The sequence below is a fragment of the Anarhichas minor genome, unplaced genomic scaffold, assembly GCF_050575085.1.
Source record: "Anarhichas minor isolate MPS153535 unplaced genomic scaffold, ASM5057508v1 ptg000018l, whole genome shotgun sequence".
Taxonomy (NCBI): domain Eukaryota; kingdom Metazoa; phylum Chordata; class Actinopteri; order Perciformes; family Anarhichadidae; genus Anarhichas; species Anarhichas minor.
Genome location: NW_027466464.1, coordinates 12,270,996 through 12,288,609, shown reverse-complemented (window position 1 = coordinate 12,288,609; position 17,614 = coordinate 12,270,996). Strand labels below are relative to the sequence as shown.

The 17,614-nt window shown below is 43.6% G+C and overlaps 1 protein-coding gene across 1 annotated transcript; it reads right to left on the bottom strand.

Moving 5' to 3' along the window:
• Positions 1 to 15,353: 15,353 nt before the first annotated feature.
• Positions 15,354 to 17,239, bottom strand: pou3f3b (POU class 3 homeobox 3b). Its single transcript, XM_076095021.1, has 3 exons — positions 16,006 to 17,239; positions 15,582 to 15,662; positions 15,354 to 15,467 (listed from the first exon to the last, which is right to left on the bottom strand). The coding sequence occupies exons 1-3, from the start codon at positions 17,215 to 17,217 to the stop codon at positions 15,354 to 15,356; spliced, it is 1,407 nt and encodes a 468-aa protein (XP_075951136.1). The 5' UTR covers positions 17,218 to 17,239.
• Between the last annotated feature and the right edge of the window lie 375 nt (positions 17,240 to 17,614).

Here is a 17,614-nt window from a genome sequence, read left to right as displayed (position 1 = left end):
TTAGCCACAAGCGCGCTGCTCACTAAGAAAAATAGTTTCGACCCACGCTCTCTAATTTACAGTGGGGGGTGAGAGGTGGCACATTAATCATCCTTCTGCTGTGGCCCGTCCCTGACAGGCGAGCCACCGTGGGTGGATTGGGTGGAGATGTTCGTTTGGTGAGCTCACTGTGGACTTGGGTAAACCCTGTGACTTACTGTGGGAGCCTGACACTGGGATGACTGCAACGCATTCATTTCACAAGTCACTTTCTGTTAACGAAAGGACATACTTTGTTAATGAGAACCAAACATTGACAGTTGCATGTGAAAATGATGAATTTGCAGTGAAAACTGAGACTATGACATATTTTCCCATTACAAAACAGTGCTATGACGTCAAAGTAAAGGGATTTAATTTAGGGAACCTTATGGGCGTTGGTTTTCATGCTTGGCGTGTGCCATCAATGCTTCATATGAGGCTGCAGCTCCGAGCCAGGCATTAGAGAGCTGGCTCTCATCCAACTGTTCCCACAGATCTCCACATGGACAACAGGGGCTGCAGCACCGTCTTGAAAAGGAAACACCACGATAGGCGACATTGACCTCCTCTCAAATGTGCCCCATCCCCAGATTGAGTAGCAGCCTTTCAATTGTACGGCTAAAACAGAGATGGAGCAAGAAATAATGGAGGATATCATACCGTGGAGCTGTGCCAAGTCCGCTCCTTCCCCCACTTTCCCAAGGAAGGAGTGCTGGAGAATTGAGGGCTTATAATACCAGCGAGCTGAGGCTTTGCTCCAGTCATCATTTCCATGCTGCTTTACGCTGATTCCCTAATATCCTTAGCGCCTTGCGTAGGGATAAGCCCATCGTGCCGAAACATGGCTGTCATGCCTATAAACCGTTCACGGCTCTAAAGAATCCATTATGGTTGCTCCACAAACATGGGGACTCAAAGGGCCACTTTGCTCAAGCTCATTTACTCTTTTAAGGCGCATTTATTTACCCTTAGTGCGGTGGTGGAAGGGATCTCCAATACACCACAATGCATCACAGCGAGATGTCGAAATGGTGTTAATAAGTACGAGTGGTCATTTGTACCAGGAATCACACATCTTTAATATAATTAGCTGCATCTTTATGACACTGATCTTGCAGTACACAACATGTGCAAATGCTGAGGCATCAATCTGCAAAAATAAATCTAAATATATCGAAACAAGTACTCCTTAAGGAAGGGAAGTCATGATTTTAAATTGAATTGAGTTGTAGTCTGTAGTGTCATAATATCCTAAAAATATATGGTATATTGTTGTATATTTCGATTCCCAAATCTATTCTTATTCCTTGTTTTACTTCCATTTCTTTTCCATGCCTATTCCCATTTCCTTCACTATTTCTATTCTCATTCTTAATCCCATTTTCTTATGCATTTATCTTCCCATTTCTATTCTTATTCCTATTTCTTTACCCATTGATATCCTCATTTTACTCTCACTCCGACTCCAGTTCATATTCCCATTTCTATTCATATTCCAAATCTCTTCCTTTCTTTAAAATTCAATTTCATAGCTCTACGTCCATTTTCATTCCCATTTATCTCTCTCTAGGAATCCCTGTGTTATTGTATTGCTAGCATAATGCTGCTACTTTAACAATGCTACCTCTATTGTTATAGAGTGCTGCCAATAAAACCACGTATACATATACAATAATACTGAAGCACATGCATCAGTGTGCTGCGGGCCACTGTGTAGTGTCAAGCTAACACCCACAGTTATCTTTGTGTGAGGTAAACCAAGTTATATGCTACGGTTCAGAGCTCACACACACAAATTGGTAGATTATCAACAAGTATGGTCATTGAGTGGAAATTAATTTGCCACTGGTAATGGATAGAGACATTTTGCTGAGATGCGTAAAAACAGCTGAACTGCCAGCGATTACCTGCTGGAATCAGCCTTCATCAATATCAGGATAATTACAAAGCACTTCTGGCAGTGCGTGAAATGAACGGAGCGTGCAACAGATTGGGCGGCGGCCATGGATGTCTGCAGATATTAGGCCGCCTCCTCAGAGCGGCTCCACAGGGGAGGAAGCTACCTGAACAGACTGGAGCTGCTGCTGCTTCTAGAAGTTTCCTATTAAAACAGTCAGAACAGAGCCGGCTGTGACTGAATCTAATAGAAGGGCACAGTCTTGAATAGCATAGAAGAGGAGCACAGAATTAGAATAAAATAGAACAAAAATGACTGGAACAGAGAAAGGTTAGAACAAAATAGAGCAGCACACCATGCAAATAAATACAGGAAACAAGAAGGCAAAGCACATAATAGAAAACACAAAGGTAATTGAAAGTGCTTCAACATTATGAGACAGATTATGAGACAGTGACCACAGACATGCAGACGGCTCCAGCACCTCTCCTGGTCTAAAAGTTGTTCTTGCTCTTTTTGTTGCTGTTGTTTTGAGTCTCTTTATAGTCATTACTCATCTCTCTGTGGGTTTGTGTCACTTTGTAATTGTTTTGCTCCTTTTCATAGTTGTGAGAGTCTCTTTGTGTCTCTTTACAGCTGTTTTGGATCTCTTTGTACTGGTTTTTTGTTTCTTTGTGGTCATTTTGAGTCTCTCAATGGGTGGTTCGTGTCTCTTTGGTTGATATTATGTAGGTGAAGGCCAGGGGGGCCCCTGACACTTTGGGCCCCTGGGCCTGTACCCACTAGGTCCCTTCAGTAGTGGAGGGATCTGATTGTATAAGATCCCTCAATCGTATACAGCATATGGACAGAACAGAATGGATTGAAAGGAAACGTCTATAAAACAGCTGTAGTCAGAATAAACGAGAGCAGACTGGTATCTCTTTGGTGTCCACAGCGATGGGAAATAGGGAAGGAGGGGGAGGAAAAGGGAGGGGCGTTCAGGGTGTCGATCTCTGTCTTTCCCAGACTTCACTTCCATTTCTCACATGGAACCACTTTGGTTGCCCCCCTTTCCCCCATGCCCTCCCCTCTCCGTCCTCTCAGACAGCGAGCTGGAGGCCGTATTGGGTTTCTTCTCCAGCTGAAGGGTTACTTCAGTCCATCTCTGGGAAGAAAAGATGACTATTTTCCTCCCCTTCTTCCATCCGACTCTTTTTTCAGGTGAGAGGCTCGGGGAGGAAGGAAACTATTACATGCGGGGTGAGCCGGGGCCTGGAGACGCAGCTGCCAGCCCTGCCCGGCCTGGCGGGGAGGAAGAGGATCTGGATCCGGCACTGGACGGGGAGAAACCTGAGATCTAGAAACGTCTGGGAATGACCCAAGAAAAACTTCCGCTGCCCCTCCACCATCCTGGTCTCGTCCTGTCCTGTCCGAAAGTGTTTCCCATAATGGTCTCAGTCTGCAGAGGTTCCCTACAGGCCCATGGACTCAAACAAGCATGAATACACAGAAAGCACCTATGGGAACAGGCACATACACATCTACGCTTTTCTGAGGTTATACCACACATACGATTATAAATTAAGCAGGGATGGAGGTTTATGTTAATCGGTCCGGCGGTGTCTGTGACCCCCTTGAATTTCTGCTTTGGCTGCACAGACACCTACAGGTTCGCAAAGAATGATGGAAACCAGGCACAGCTGTTCGGCTTGCGGTGGAGGGAGATTTACATATCTGTGTGCATTTTTTAAATGCCGTGCTGGATCAAAAAAAGTCGGGGAAATTCCATCCTCCAGAGAACGTTTTCATATTGTTTCCATTTCATCTGGACGGACGCTTCGAGCGAGCTCTCACATGCAGTCGCACATCAATCACGGCCTTATTACGGGGAGGGATTTTGGCGGAAAACAATGCTTTTTATCCGAGGAATGGGATTGTATAATTGCTGCTCGTTTGACCTCATGCAGGAATTTGAAGGGAGTTTGACGACATCTACAGCTCGTTGCTTTGTCTGCAATTTGTTGTTCTCTCGCCGCTGCAGTGTTGCATACTGAGAAGGGAATCTTCTGAGTCTGAATGAGTCTAATAATAACAGTAACAGTTGCTGTTTTCTTCTATTTTCTGCATAAACATTTGGTGCATTTTAAGGGAGTTTACATGTAAATAAGTTGCATTTCCTCCAGTACCATTAAGAAAAAAGACCTGTTCAATAGATGTGCTGCAGCTCACCAGGTGACAGATTGCTGGAGTGATTGAACGGAGGGACTAGTTGCTAGGTTAATATCTACCATTGATCTTTTCATTGATCATTTGTCCCCCACTAATGACACTGTGACTGGACTGATTTTAACTAATACGTCTTGCTTGTAACCCGACATCAGAGGAGGGGATGAGGGTTGGAGTAGGAGCATTTCTTGGGGAAGGAAACCGTCGCGAAAAATCAGCTTGAAAGGCAAGAGGAAATTGAGACAATATTAAAAAGAAAAGGTTCAATCTGCGAGCCCCCCCCCCTCCCCCCCTGCTGATCAGAAGGGCTGCAGACTACCGCTGCGCTCCTTAACATCTGGTTGGGCAATTTACCCCGCTCTGACGACTGGAAAGGTTAAACCGCTAAAATCTAATATTTGCCTCGAGGGGGTCAAGGCACTGCAATTACAAGGTACAATCGGCAGGGCTAATCAGCTAGCAGCGCGTACCAGGGGCTCGGCTGGGCAAATAAGCCCTGATCAGAAGCACTGTTCTCTGCCTCTTCTGTTTACTTATTAAACCCTGTTCTCATGTTCAAGGGCCCCTCTGAAGCCTCTGGCCCCACACACCCCAAGGCACAGGGGAGTAAATTTAGCTCCCGACGCTTTCTTAAATGGGACCGCGCCACTTGGCCAGAAAGTAGCCCCCGTGTTAATCAGTATCTGCGGCCTTTGTTGCGAAATGATCTCAAATTACTTTCCTCCAATCTGGCAGGCATTAACACCTTGGGAAGGAATGGCATAGGTAGGGATTTGTACCCTGAGGAGGAAAACAAAGTGCAGGGTTAGGCAGTGAGACAGATGTGTGTGTGTGTGTGTGTGTGTGTGTGTGGACACCGACGAAGGCCCACGTAGGCGTCGCGTCTCACAAGGATGTGTGTGTGTTCCACAATGCTGTTTACATGATTGCTCTTTGACACACATTTCCTAATTGACTGAGTATCAAGTGCAGGATTAGTGTATAATATATCAGAACTGTCTGGCGCGCAACACTTTTGAACAAGGCTCGGGGAACAATTACTGGTAATTAAATATGTGCCAGTTACTGGAAAAGATAATTACGTCCTTGGTGTATAACACCAATTAATTACTTTTATTTCAGCAAGCAAAGCTTTTAAACGGCAGCGGAAGCCATTGGAATGGTGTTTGAGTGCAAGCAACCTGTGTGTTTGCTGATGTGTACGTCGTGTTTAGCATTTAGGAGCCGCACGTGGAATTGTTTGAATCAGGCATTTGCTACAAAGCTCAGGTTTGCTGTGGAAAATTGTTGTTAGTTTCAAAACAACCAGGAGAAAGTGACAGCAGTGCTCTGGCATTAGCAGCAAATGTTTGTACCTCTCTCCCTCCTGAGGCATTAAACATTGACATAATAGTTTTAATGAAAAAGAGACTTCTCTGGGGAGGCAGAGCTCAACTCTCTCTTGCTAAGAGGATTGGTCAGATTGGATATAGAGCCTACGAGGTATCATGAGCGCTCCGTATATCCTCACACCTTCTCCCCCTGTACTACCTCACCACACCAAGATAGCAGCACAAGATTAGCTGTAAACCTTCTCCCATACATCCCAACAAACATGCATACCCTGCTCTTATGCACATATCAAAGGGCTTTTTAAGAATCACAGAGGTGAAAATGTGTGGATTAGCAAATGATCTCATTTTGGGCATCCGCGTCTAATGTCTAACTTGGAAATACCTGTGGCCGATCATTGGTAATCTATTAAATCCACGGCCTAGAAATGGTTACACTGCAAGCCGCTCTGAGCCAAACGTGGCTGATGTTGCTTTTCCAATCCTCGTCTCGCTTTGGTTAATGAGATACAGAATCAGACGCCCGAGCGTGCTTTCTCTCCCTTCACCTCTCTCCCCTTCTCTGTCTTTTCTCCCTGGTCCTGCAGCACACGCTACAGTCATTTTTTATCTGCCAGCTCGCTCTCGACTCCTGCACCAACAGCTTAATGCACGCATCCATGCAGTCAAACAATCAGTCCGTCCGGAGTGTATCGCGGTGTGTGTGTGTGTGTGTTCATGCTAACGAGAGAATGCTTGTCACGTCTTTCTTTTTCTTTTGCTCAAATATCAATGTACAAAAATGTGTCAATGTCAACCCTGCTATGTGGGTATATGTGCGAGTGTATGGTGTGTGTGTGTGTGTGTGTGTGTGTGTGTGTGTCTCCAAGTATGACATTGTGGGGACCCACTTTCCATTTGTGGAGAAAAACCAGGTCCCCACAAGGTTAACCAATAAAATCCATGAATTGACACTAATCACTATAGCATCCTGTTTTTAAGGTTAGTATGCAAGAAATAAACCCAACAAATAAAGTACCTGTTTTAGTTATCATCATTTTTGATAATACATATTACTTTTTGAGAAGATAAGCCACTTTTCCAGTGTGAACATTCTACAGACTGAAACCCTGCTTCGAGTGAGGATGTAGCATGGAAGTGAGACACATCTTTGGTTTTTGGTTCAGGGTGAGATGAATGTTAGGGTTGGGGTGGATTTAGGCACGTGGTGGTTTTGGTTAGGGTTGGGGAAAGTCTCCAGGGAGTGGATGTAAGTGAAGGCAATGTGCTTTTATCTATTTGTTCATGAATGTCATTTGCATTTGATGTCATTCTTTTTTTTTTGTGCCAAAATGTGAATCTGTTGACGTGCAAATGAGACCACAACACAATATGTGTGTGTGTCCTGCACCAAGGTTATGTATGCGCAAGTATATGGTGTGTTTCTAAGCCAAAATACATATGCTGCTCACGCACTATGCCTATCTGAATGTTTACGTGTATTGTACGGTGTTAATCTTTGCAGGGGTACTTGCATGAGTCATGGACAGAGTCCTCCTGAATGACACAAACTAGTTAGTGCATGTGTGTGCATGAGTCTCCTCATGATTGTAAGCAAATGCATGTGATTGTTTTTTAGATCTTTCTTGTATGTTTGTACCTAAGTGTGCACATGCTGGAGTGAAACGTGTGCGTGTGACTGCATCGAAGCCAAAATGCATATGTTGCACACACGTGTGGTGGCTTATTTTTGTGCATACTTGCCCTTGTGTATGCAGGTAAGTGTGTGTGTGTGTGTGTGTGTGTGTGTGTGCTAGCTCTCTGGAGAGGCCCAGTGTGTGTCGCGACGGGCCCGGCTCCCCATGGATCTAAGCAGTATTGACAAACCCATCAGAGCTGGTGATGCATCGGGCCCCCTGCTCACTCCCCTCCGCCTCACCCCTCCCGCCCCCAGCGGCGCTGCGGGGCTGTGCTGACATGCTGTCACCTTGGTAACTGCTGCCAGAGCGAACGGCCTGCTGGGATGGCTGACCCGAGCTGCTGGCCGGACGGCGAGCTGCAGCAGGAGATGTCACCGGCGGACCCCTGAGGACCAACTGACCCCTGCCTCTGTCCCCAACCATCGATCCGTCTGCTGTTAAGACCCGTCACCACCCGGGACGCTTGCTGGAATAGAACAGGACACACATAAGTACACAAAATCCCCTCAGTGAGGCACAGATAGACACACCGATGTACATTCATAAGCACAGCTGTACATGTTAACAGACATATATGCTTCGAAAGCTGAAATCCAACCCCAATGCTAAACGGTTACCATTACCTCAAAGCCTAAACTGCATCTGCCTCAGAGTGTATCTCTGCTTCAGAAAGAAATCCTCGTCCATGTTTGTGGTCATAAGCAGAAATCTCTGGCACGTCTTCGAAAAATCGCTTCTTCTTTTCGAGGTTACCAAGTAATGACTTGGTAACCTCGAAAAGTAGAAAAGAAGAAGCGATTTTTCAACTTCTGAATCCCTCTTTCTGTACCATCGTTCTCGGAGCCAACACAAACAGCGATTGTTGGCACCGGCCCGTCGGCGGTTTTCACGAATGTTCGGAGTGCTTTGAAATGCTGACCTGCTTTTTGACACGAGGCTTTGGAAGCAGCCGAGCTCTGGCTTTGAGACGCGGGCCCCGGTTGCGTGAGGGGCGCGGATGCGTTCAAATCTCGATGGAAAGGGATTATGGGTAGGGACCAACAAGTTTTACATCACACGCTGCACTTATATCACTAGGCAATTTGTTCAAAGACAACTTTATGGGCACATGCCACAAGGTCCCGAGAAAGGGAATATTATTCTGAGTATTTTCATTTTTTCTTTCACTTCCTTTCTCAAGGAAATGTTGCGCCCCGAATTAAATTTCTTAATGAAATGTATCTAAAAATTGCTGCTTGGAAAAAGGAAACCTAAGATTTGGATCTACTTTTACCAAACTAAACGATGTAATTTATTCTTTTACAGCTGAAATGTAGCACAGAGATGCTTCCCTTATAGAGAGAACACTCTTGGGGGTGTTTACAGATACCATCAGCACAGACAAAGTAGCTTTTACGCACAGCGATCCTAAAATACAGCTTTTGTACAATACTTTCCAAACATCATGTGCCACACGAATAAACAACAGGAGAAGATGTGAAAGATCACTAACTAGCTTCCTGGTTCCCTTAGCAACCAATAAAGCAGGGCCGACCGTCTTTTATGGGGATCATCAGTGCCGGTGGAGCACGTGTTCAACCCGGCTGGAACGAGATACGTGTGCACGAGACGGGATAAAACATGCTCAGACAGAAACTGCACAAAGACAGAGAGCAGAGAGAGCAGAGAGAGTTCTGCAGGAAACCAATTAAGATGGTGACATGACATCAGATATATAGTGTGCATGAGAACTGTGACGGGTGAAATGCATGCTGTCGCTATACCCTGTAGGAAAACCATGTAACTCCAACATGTCAACTTCATTTAGCTGAAGTAGGAAGTCATGAAGAAACACTCAGTCATTCAGTTTATCTGGAGAACTCAAAATCACCACACTTAGAGGTACAAGATTTTCACCGGACAGCTACGATGTGTAGAAGTAACTAATGTCACACACGAGACTTGACCTCACTTACAGCATCATCTGCATGTCCTCCTACCTGGAGGAGGGAGGAGCCAATAGAGGAACATGCCATGAAATAATTTGCAGTTGGTTGAACGTATCCTCCCACTTCTTCAGGTGAAGAACCTTTAAAACCCAATTGGATCATCTGAAAGTGTCACAAAGTTAAATATAGAACTGAACAACAACTGAAATGAACATATACAAAAAATACACAAGACGTTGAATTCATTTGTGGTGCAACATTTTCATGCAGGACGGAATATTTTGCAAACAGACTTTCTGTGAATTTCTGCATACAGCCCTTAAAAAGACAACACGTGACTTAAAAACATGCAAAGTGGCTGAAAACTCTTGCAGAATCTAAATCTCCACAATCCAAACGACACCGAGACGTCGCCGTTACGAATGAACTTTGATTAATTAAAGCAGCTGGTTCTCGGGGAGACAACGACAGGAGCGGTTGAATTGTGGAGTCGGCTCAATCGGCCACTGGGTGGCGCTGTAAGGTCGCGCAAACTGGAGAGGAGAGATCTCTACTGCTGTGCGTTTCACCAGGAAGGATATAGTGTCTGGATTATTGCAGTATTTTACTGTGGGAATAACATTTATCAAATCATTAAGGGATTATTGTTTGAATCATTTTGATGTTGATGATTAAAGATGACATGAATACACTGGTTTGAATGCTTTTATTCGAGAGATTCTACTTTTTTAAAGCTGCTTCTTCTCTGTCAACGACTGCAGCAAATAATAGACTGAACTGTGTCCTGCTCTTTTAGGAGAAGCTTTTGTGTAAGCAGCAAATAATGCAAACGTCGATCACACTTAACATGTATCCAACTAAATCAGTGTCTGCGCGTGGGCCTGTTTATTATTGCTGCAACTTCTCCTCCATATCTCTCTCAGAGACGAATTTCAACGCGACTGAGATAAATCACGCACGCTGCTGACAAAATATCTACACACAAATAATTCTACCTGATTTATTGTATATTCTGTTTGTGCTTTTCCGTGTAGGACGCAGCTCACTGCGGACTGACCTGCAGAGACGTGCACGACCGGGATTATTCCTCCGGCCAAAACAACTTCCATTAAAGAACACAATTTATACTGCATGTGTGTGTGTGTGTGTGTGTGTGTGTGCATTGGAAAATAAATAAATGCAATAGTTGCTAATAAAGTACAGTATAGTACTACAACACTGATACCAAGAGAGTAGAAATAAAATGAAAAACCCAAAGTCAGAAAGTTCCAAAAAGGAATATATATATTTAGGGATAATATATATTTATATATACATTTCCGGTGTATTAATGTGTCTTAGTTTATGTCATATTAAGTTTACTAAAACAAACTTATTTTTTAATGTAATAAGACAATTAGTCTATAAGAATATTATGAATATTATTGGGGGTTATAACGGTACAAACTAAAAATAATTAGTTTAATCAAAAGAAGAACATAATTAAAACAACTAATATTATACTCATATTGTAGTTGTTTAGGCCGAGGCACTTGTGCAGTTTAAAGGCTTACAAATAAATATGGCAGTACAGTTCAAAGGTGTATTCTCTCTTTACGTTACCTATCGAAATGGAAAATGGTCGATATTCATGAAAGACTGCCTGCTATAAATGCGTAAATTAAATCAAAGAAATCCCCTATGTTGAATATGAGTTTAAATCGGCGTGTGGAGAGAAGGGAGAGGGAGGGGAGAAGAAGCTGAGACTACTTTTGAAATGCAGACAGGCAGATGAGATGCTGGAGCACATTACCTCTGTGTGGCTGAGCTGCAGACTCCAGTCACCCCTCCTCTACCTCTCCATCCTGCATGCTCACAAAACCATGACCTTCACAATTTATAGAGAGGAAACCCCCGAGAGTCGCGTCATATTTTAAAACGTCCTCTTCTTTCTCTGCTCTTCTTCTTCTTCTTCTGCTGCCACTAAAACGACTTGATGAGCTATATTTACATGTTGGCCTATTATAATCCTTTGTCCTGGTTTTATAGTTTATTTTTATATTCTGAAAGAAGAGAAAAGGTGTCCCGTAAATGTAATGTCATTCTGTTGTCTTCTATTTATACATGAACCTGCATAATAATAACAATACAAAAGAATGAAAGCTAAAGGCTAAACACTCACGAATATATATATATATATATATATACACATATACTGAATTGAATTGTGCCAAATTAATCTGTTGTCAAAAACAACTTCAAAAACTAATTAAACACGCCAATTCCTCAGCTGTATGTTGTTGCAGCTTATTATCTTAAGAACATTATAATAAATAATAATAATAGTTATAAATAATAATAATAATAATTATGAATAATAACGATACTAATGATAATAATAATGTGAACTAGACTTTGCATCGTACCCGCATTGGTGGCATGACACACAGCACCAATAAGGATTGAACCAAATAAATACTTACTGTAAAGTAACAGTAATAATAATGATCAAAAGTCAGCAGTCACAAGCAGACAGAAGGAAATGTTCTGAGCGTCTTTTCTGCAGCAAAGATAAATCCGTGTGGACGTGGAAGAGGGAGGCTCCCTGTGGAGAAGAGCTCAGAATAATCCATATTCATGCGCTCGACACGTGGAGTAAATACAGTCTGAGGGGAACCATTGTGAGCATACACATTTCCACCAGGTTAGAATGAGCTTCACACCAAATATGCATTGACGAGTTATTAGTCTTTTTAAGTGACACAAAGTGTAACTATATCTCGTCTGCACGTGTAACTGCACCTGGGTGTATACAGAGGCGTGCTGTCTATCATACTTCATATATATATATCATACCTCATGAAGAGTAGAAACAACATATAAGTTATTTTTATTTCTAAAAAGCCATATAAGTATAAATAAACGTGTGTATATAATCAAAATAAATTAAAGTGGGTTAAATGCCACTCTGAGGGTGTTGCCTTGTATCTTAACACATTTACAAACATAACAATATCTGCAAAGAAATGTAAAAGTGTATTATTTAAATGCACGCAGGCCTAAAGCTATAACCACGCTAGACATATGCTTAATTATGAAACTACTATTTGTTTAGAAGGCTGTATAAAATATTAGATATTATTCTATTAGATCTATATGGTTACAACTTGTTAGTGACTGAAGGGCGCTGGCTGTAGACAGGCGCCACATGAAATGTTATAAATAATAATCAGGCATTAAAAGTTTGATTTCAGGGGACGAATCCGGAGTCATTCCACTTCCCCGCTGAAGTCTTGTTTTAAAGAGCAGCTTTAATTAGCGCGACGAGCCAGTTTGGGCCACTGGCGTCCTAAATCAATAGCAGGGAAAGCAAAGTGCTCCTCGGGCCTGAACGTATTGGTGCACACACACACACACACACACACACACACACACACACACACACACATGCCCATGCCTCTGCCAACATGGTTTTGAAGACCCATGAAAAAGGCAAAGCTGTTGGAGAATAGGCGCACCAAAACCCATTATGAGATTTGAAACTCTTCCTGTGTCGCCTTTCGGTCAAATGATATTTCTGCACAAGCCACGCAAGCTGTTTGCCGCTCTAAAATGTATTTCTGCGGGATCCGCACGCGTGAACGCACTGGTCCGCTGTATGGGATGTGTTAGAACTTATAGCGGCGAGGAACCTCAAGTGTTCCTCTCTTGTGCGTTGGGCAGCGCAGGCTTATTTTAGCACGTCATGTGACTTTGCATTGGATTTTATAGAGAGGAGCGCTGAGCTGCATAATGAGCATACTGGCAACACGAGGCCAAAGTGGAGCCTCACTGCACACATGCTTTTATTTTGAAAAGGCTTATTGTTCTCTAATGCCCCACATATTTCAACACCATTTTCAAAACATCAGACCAACCTCGTGTTGTTTTGAGTAGACTCGTTTTCAATTTTCTCTAACATTTGAAAAGGTCCTTGCAAATGGCATCAACACATCTGTGTATAAATTACGCAGGGAAATAATAAAGTTTTGAGGACTGCACATGTATACAGCGTGTCTCTGCTGCCACTTTTACTAATGGAGACAAAGAAAGATGATGCCCACTTCTCTATATCATTGTTGCTAAGCAACTAGTATGGGAAATCATCCGCGAAATTCAAATCCTGCAGCGAGAGGACACGTTTTGTGAGTTTTGCTGAATAGGCGAGCTAGACAGCTCAAGAAAGAAAAAAAGAAGTTTGGAACCCAGGAACACATTTGCCTCTTGCAGCCGTGACGAAAATAGAATTAAAATAGTCCTGTTGTAAAATAAATAAATGATAACACTGCCCAAATATTAACTTTATCATTCAGAGTCAATACCAGGTATAACATAATAGAAACAAGCCCATAATCAGCCCCTTTTGGGATAGTTTTCCTGCATCTGTCCCGCACTAAGCCTGTCAAAAGTCCTGAAACAACAATCCAGATATTAATCTGAAACCACTCCGACGTGTCAAACAGCACTTCAGCGTTTCCTCCTCAGTAACCTGCAGTGGAGGCTGAGTCTGGCTGCGGACAGACAGAATCAATAAGCTCTGTGACCCACTGCCCCGCATCCCCAACACATGTCAGCTCACCGACTTATGGAGAACACACCTGCGAGTTGTGGAGCGACACATGAATGTGGATGGAGTTATTAAGCACTTGCATTCATAATGTTGCAAAGGCAACCAGCTATAACTTCAATTTCGCTATTTCAGTGACTGTAAATCAATTATTTCGCAGATTATAAATGTGGCTTTGTATTGCACTGACGAGCGCATGAATCAGGCTATTAATTATGTGTTTATCAGCATTATGGGATTCAGGATCTGGACTTTAAGCTGCAACGTTACTGTTACATAACATGCACGACGCTCTATACATCAGGCGCCACAGCATGGACGTTAGAATTGCTCTAAGAATTCCCGATACTCTCTATTTTCCATCCCCACTGAACAGAAACTGTTGCCCGTAGTCCAGCCTGCAGGCTGAGGTTAGGGCTCCTGCTTTTTGCCCAAGGCCTCAAGAGGCAGCAGATGTAAACAAACAGGCGAGCCATTGTGCAGGCCTGCAACTGACCGCGATGTTTCATTTAAATGGTAATACACAGTTATGGGATGATCATATCAACGCTGGTGGACATTTATTCAAGCGTAGGCAATCATTTATAAGCTCGTAATACCGTAAATGCTATAATAATACGTCAATTTATCTTTTTTATGTTTTAGTAAATAGAAAAAAAACATATACTTAGATTAAAGGTCGAGTGTTTTCATTTCTTTCTACAAAGACTCTTTGTCTGTATTATTCTAACGGAGGTTATTATTAGCTCGCAGCTCCATCTGGGACAAAATAGTCCACCATTTTCTTCATTAGCTTCTGCATGCAAAAAATAAATAAATAGCACACAGGTAATTCCCCTTTTTAAAATAAACAGCCCAATATGCGATACGAATATAAATCGCAAAACACAAGATGATTGCATTTCATTCTAACAAATTTATTGTGTTTCAATCAGCTCGTACGGAATCACTACTGAAATTAAATTACAATCAAATTATCACATCAAAATATACCCTTATTACCTAACAACGGTCAATGTCAGCTTATGATGATTTGTGCTCCTTTAGAAACGATAATACAAAATTAAACAAATAAGGGCAACAACAAAAATATAAGAAAGAAATTAAGATAAAACAAGAAAAGGGAAAGCATCTTACACAAGTTCCTGCAAGGGGGGAAATAAATTACCGTTTGGAATCATTCATATGTATTCCGAATAAAATATTAAAACAAGTACTTCTGATGAAAAATATAAAGTAAATAACTCAGATCAGTATCTGATCTAGTGATCTATATTGCCGGCTTTACAGAGTTTTGTTTATTAAAACCTACCAAAGAACACTGCGTAGAAAGGGCAGCAATAATAGTGTATCCACAGCACCCACTCAGTCACACTTGGCAACAGATTCTTTTTTTTCAAATAAGTGCAGTTGAAGTCTTTTCAAATGTCTTATGCTCTATTCGTTGGAAAAAAAGGAGGAAAAATCCACTCACGGTGCCAAAGTCCATTAAATAATAATAAGAACTCCGAAAAAGAAGGTGATCTTTGAGATCAGGCGGGGACGGTCCTGGTCCAGGTTGTCTTTTCTTTCTGGGCTCATGAGGGCCTCAAGGTGACAAACAAAAATATCCCTAATCCTCCGCGTGTGTGTAAGTGCAACCATGCAGTCCACCTCAGAATAAACAAACAGCTGCTGTAAATCAGGATGGAAGCTTCGTGGATGTCACTCTTGTTCATAGTGTTGCAGTTTTTCCCCTCTTGTTATTGTGAGGCATGGAGAGGAGGGAAGGCGGTTCAGTCCCATTTCTAAATATACAAAATGCCTGCTCCTTTGTTTCTTCAATCAAACACAGGGTAATGAGAGGGAGTATTTTTGAAGGGGGGAAGAGAAAAAAAAGAATAAAAACAATACTTGGTTTCCTCTTGGTGTGTCTTAATGCGCCAAAATTACCTGGTGGAATGAACTTGTAGTTGTCACCCTCTGGTCGCTCGCTTCACTTGCATCTTTTAAGTAATCTACTAAAAAATGCCCCTGAAAGAAAAAAGCAGAAGGAACCTTTTAGGTTAAGACATTTCAGGGCCTGGAAGAAGGTTAACGGTGCGTTTTTCAGAGGGGGGGTTGGGAGGAAAAAGGGAAAGGTTGCTGTTTGTTTCTGTCTTTCTGTTTTTTTCTGGTGAAAAATAGATAACACATTTGCAGTCTCATTCATATTTCCTCACAATCACAGTATCAAAAAAATGTGGCTATCCTGGCGACAGTCTGTATGCTTTTTTTAATCAGTTTAATTTCATATAAAATATTCTTGTGTGCTGTTCTATGTTTCACTGAACATTCGTTTGCAGTCCATGGAGGGGGGCGGTGTTTCTGCACTCACATTGCCGACCTGAGAGTACACATCCTCCGGCGTCTGAGCCACTCCTGGGGGCGTCATCCGTTTTTCCTTCTGTCTCCTATTGCAAAACCACACTCTAACCACCTCTTTCTCCAACTGCAAGTTGTCCGCCAGGCCGGTGATCTCCTGGGCCGAGGGTTTGGGGCATTTTAGGAAGTGGCTCTCCAAAGCCCCCTTGACGCTCACTTCGATGGATGTGCGCTTCTTTCGCTTCCTCCCCTGCGCCGCGATCTTGTCGATGCTGGTGGGGCTGCCGGTAGTCGAGTCTGCCTCCTCGAGCCACTTGTTTAACAAAGGCTTGAGCTTGCACATGTTTTTGAAGCTGAGCTGCAGAGCTTCGAATCTGCAAATGGTTGTCTGAGAGAAAACGTTCCCGTACAGGGTGCCCAAAGCCAAGCCGACGTCCGCCTGCGTAAAGCCCAGTTTGATCCTCCGCTGTTTGAACTGCTTGGCGAACTGCTCCAGGTCGTCCGAGGTCGGCGTGTCGTCGTCCGAGTGCGGGTCGTGGCTGTTGACGCCGCCGTGGTGCTGGTGCTGGTGATGCTGCTGGTGGTGATGGTGGTGGTGGTGGCTGCCGTGGTCCAGATCCGGGGTGTCCCCCCTCACCAAGCCCGGGTGCACCAGGCTCTGGCTCCCCGGACTCAGCATCCCGTTCACAGTGAACCCTCCCGGCTGGGAGTAGATCAGCGACTGCTGCTGCTGCTGTCCCCCGGATATGGAGTTAATGTGAGCGGCAGTCGTGCTTCCCCAAGCCCCGGCGTGAGTCTGATGTGGGGCTAAGTGAGGGGGCCTGTGGTGCAGAGCAGTGCCCGTGTGCAGATCGTCTCTGCCGGAGTTTTTCACGTCCTGCTGTTGGGGGCTGCCCGTCATCCCGACAGGACTCGACGACCATGGTGATCCGGCTTCAGCTGCAGCAACCGCGGCTGCTGCTGCGGCCGCTGCGGCGTGCGGGAGGGATGTCACCCACTGGTGGGCATGGCTCAGCATGTGTCCCCCGTTGCTCGCTGCCATTGCGCCTTGCATAAAGTCACTCTGTACCATCTTGACTGAGGGGTCTCCCCTGTAGACCCCAGACACCGAGGTAACCGCAGCACTGCCCGGCTGCATGCCACCTCCAGAGTCAGAGTGCACGATGGAGCCGGACGATAAGATGTTATTGCTGGGCAGATAAGGATTGGAAGCCGCGGTGGCCATTCCGTCAACCCTTATGAATATGTTTGTGGATAACCCCCCTCCCTTTTTACAGTCACTTCTTTCGAGCAGGCAAATTGTATCTCATGAATTATTCAAACTTTAAAAGTATGAGTAGGTTTTTGGCACTACCATCGACGCGCGTAAAAACGCAAAAAAGCTTAAAAACGATGGGAGAAAACTGAATAAAATCCGCATGTATTTACAGCATTCTAGTTGAGCATGGATATCGGCGAATAAAGATCCAGGTTTTCAAAAGCCCTTTGAAACCATGTGCAGTCCGTGTAGAAAGTTTTGCACTGCGATGAAATTGCGAGCATTAAAATTCAAATATACAGGGGAAAAAAAGCGTTGTCCCAAACAAACTTTTGGTGCTCGCAAAAAACAAAAAGCCTTGCAA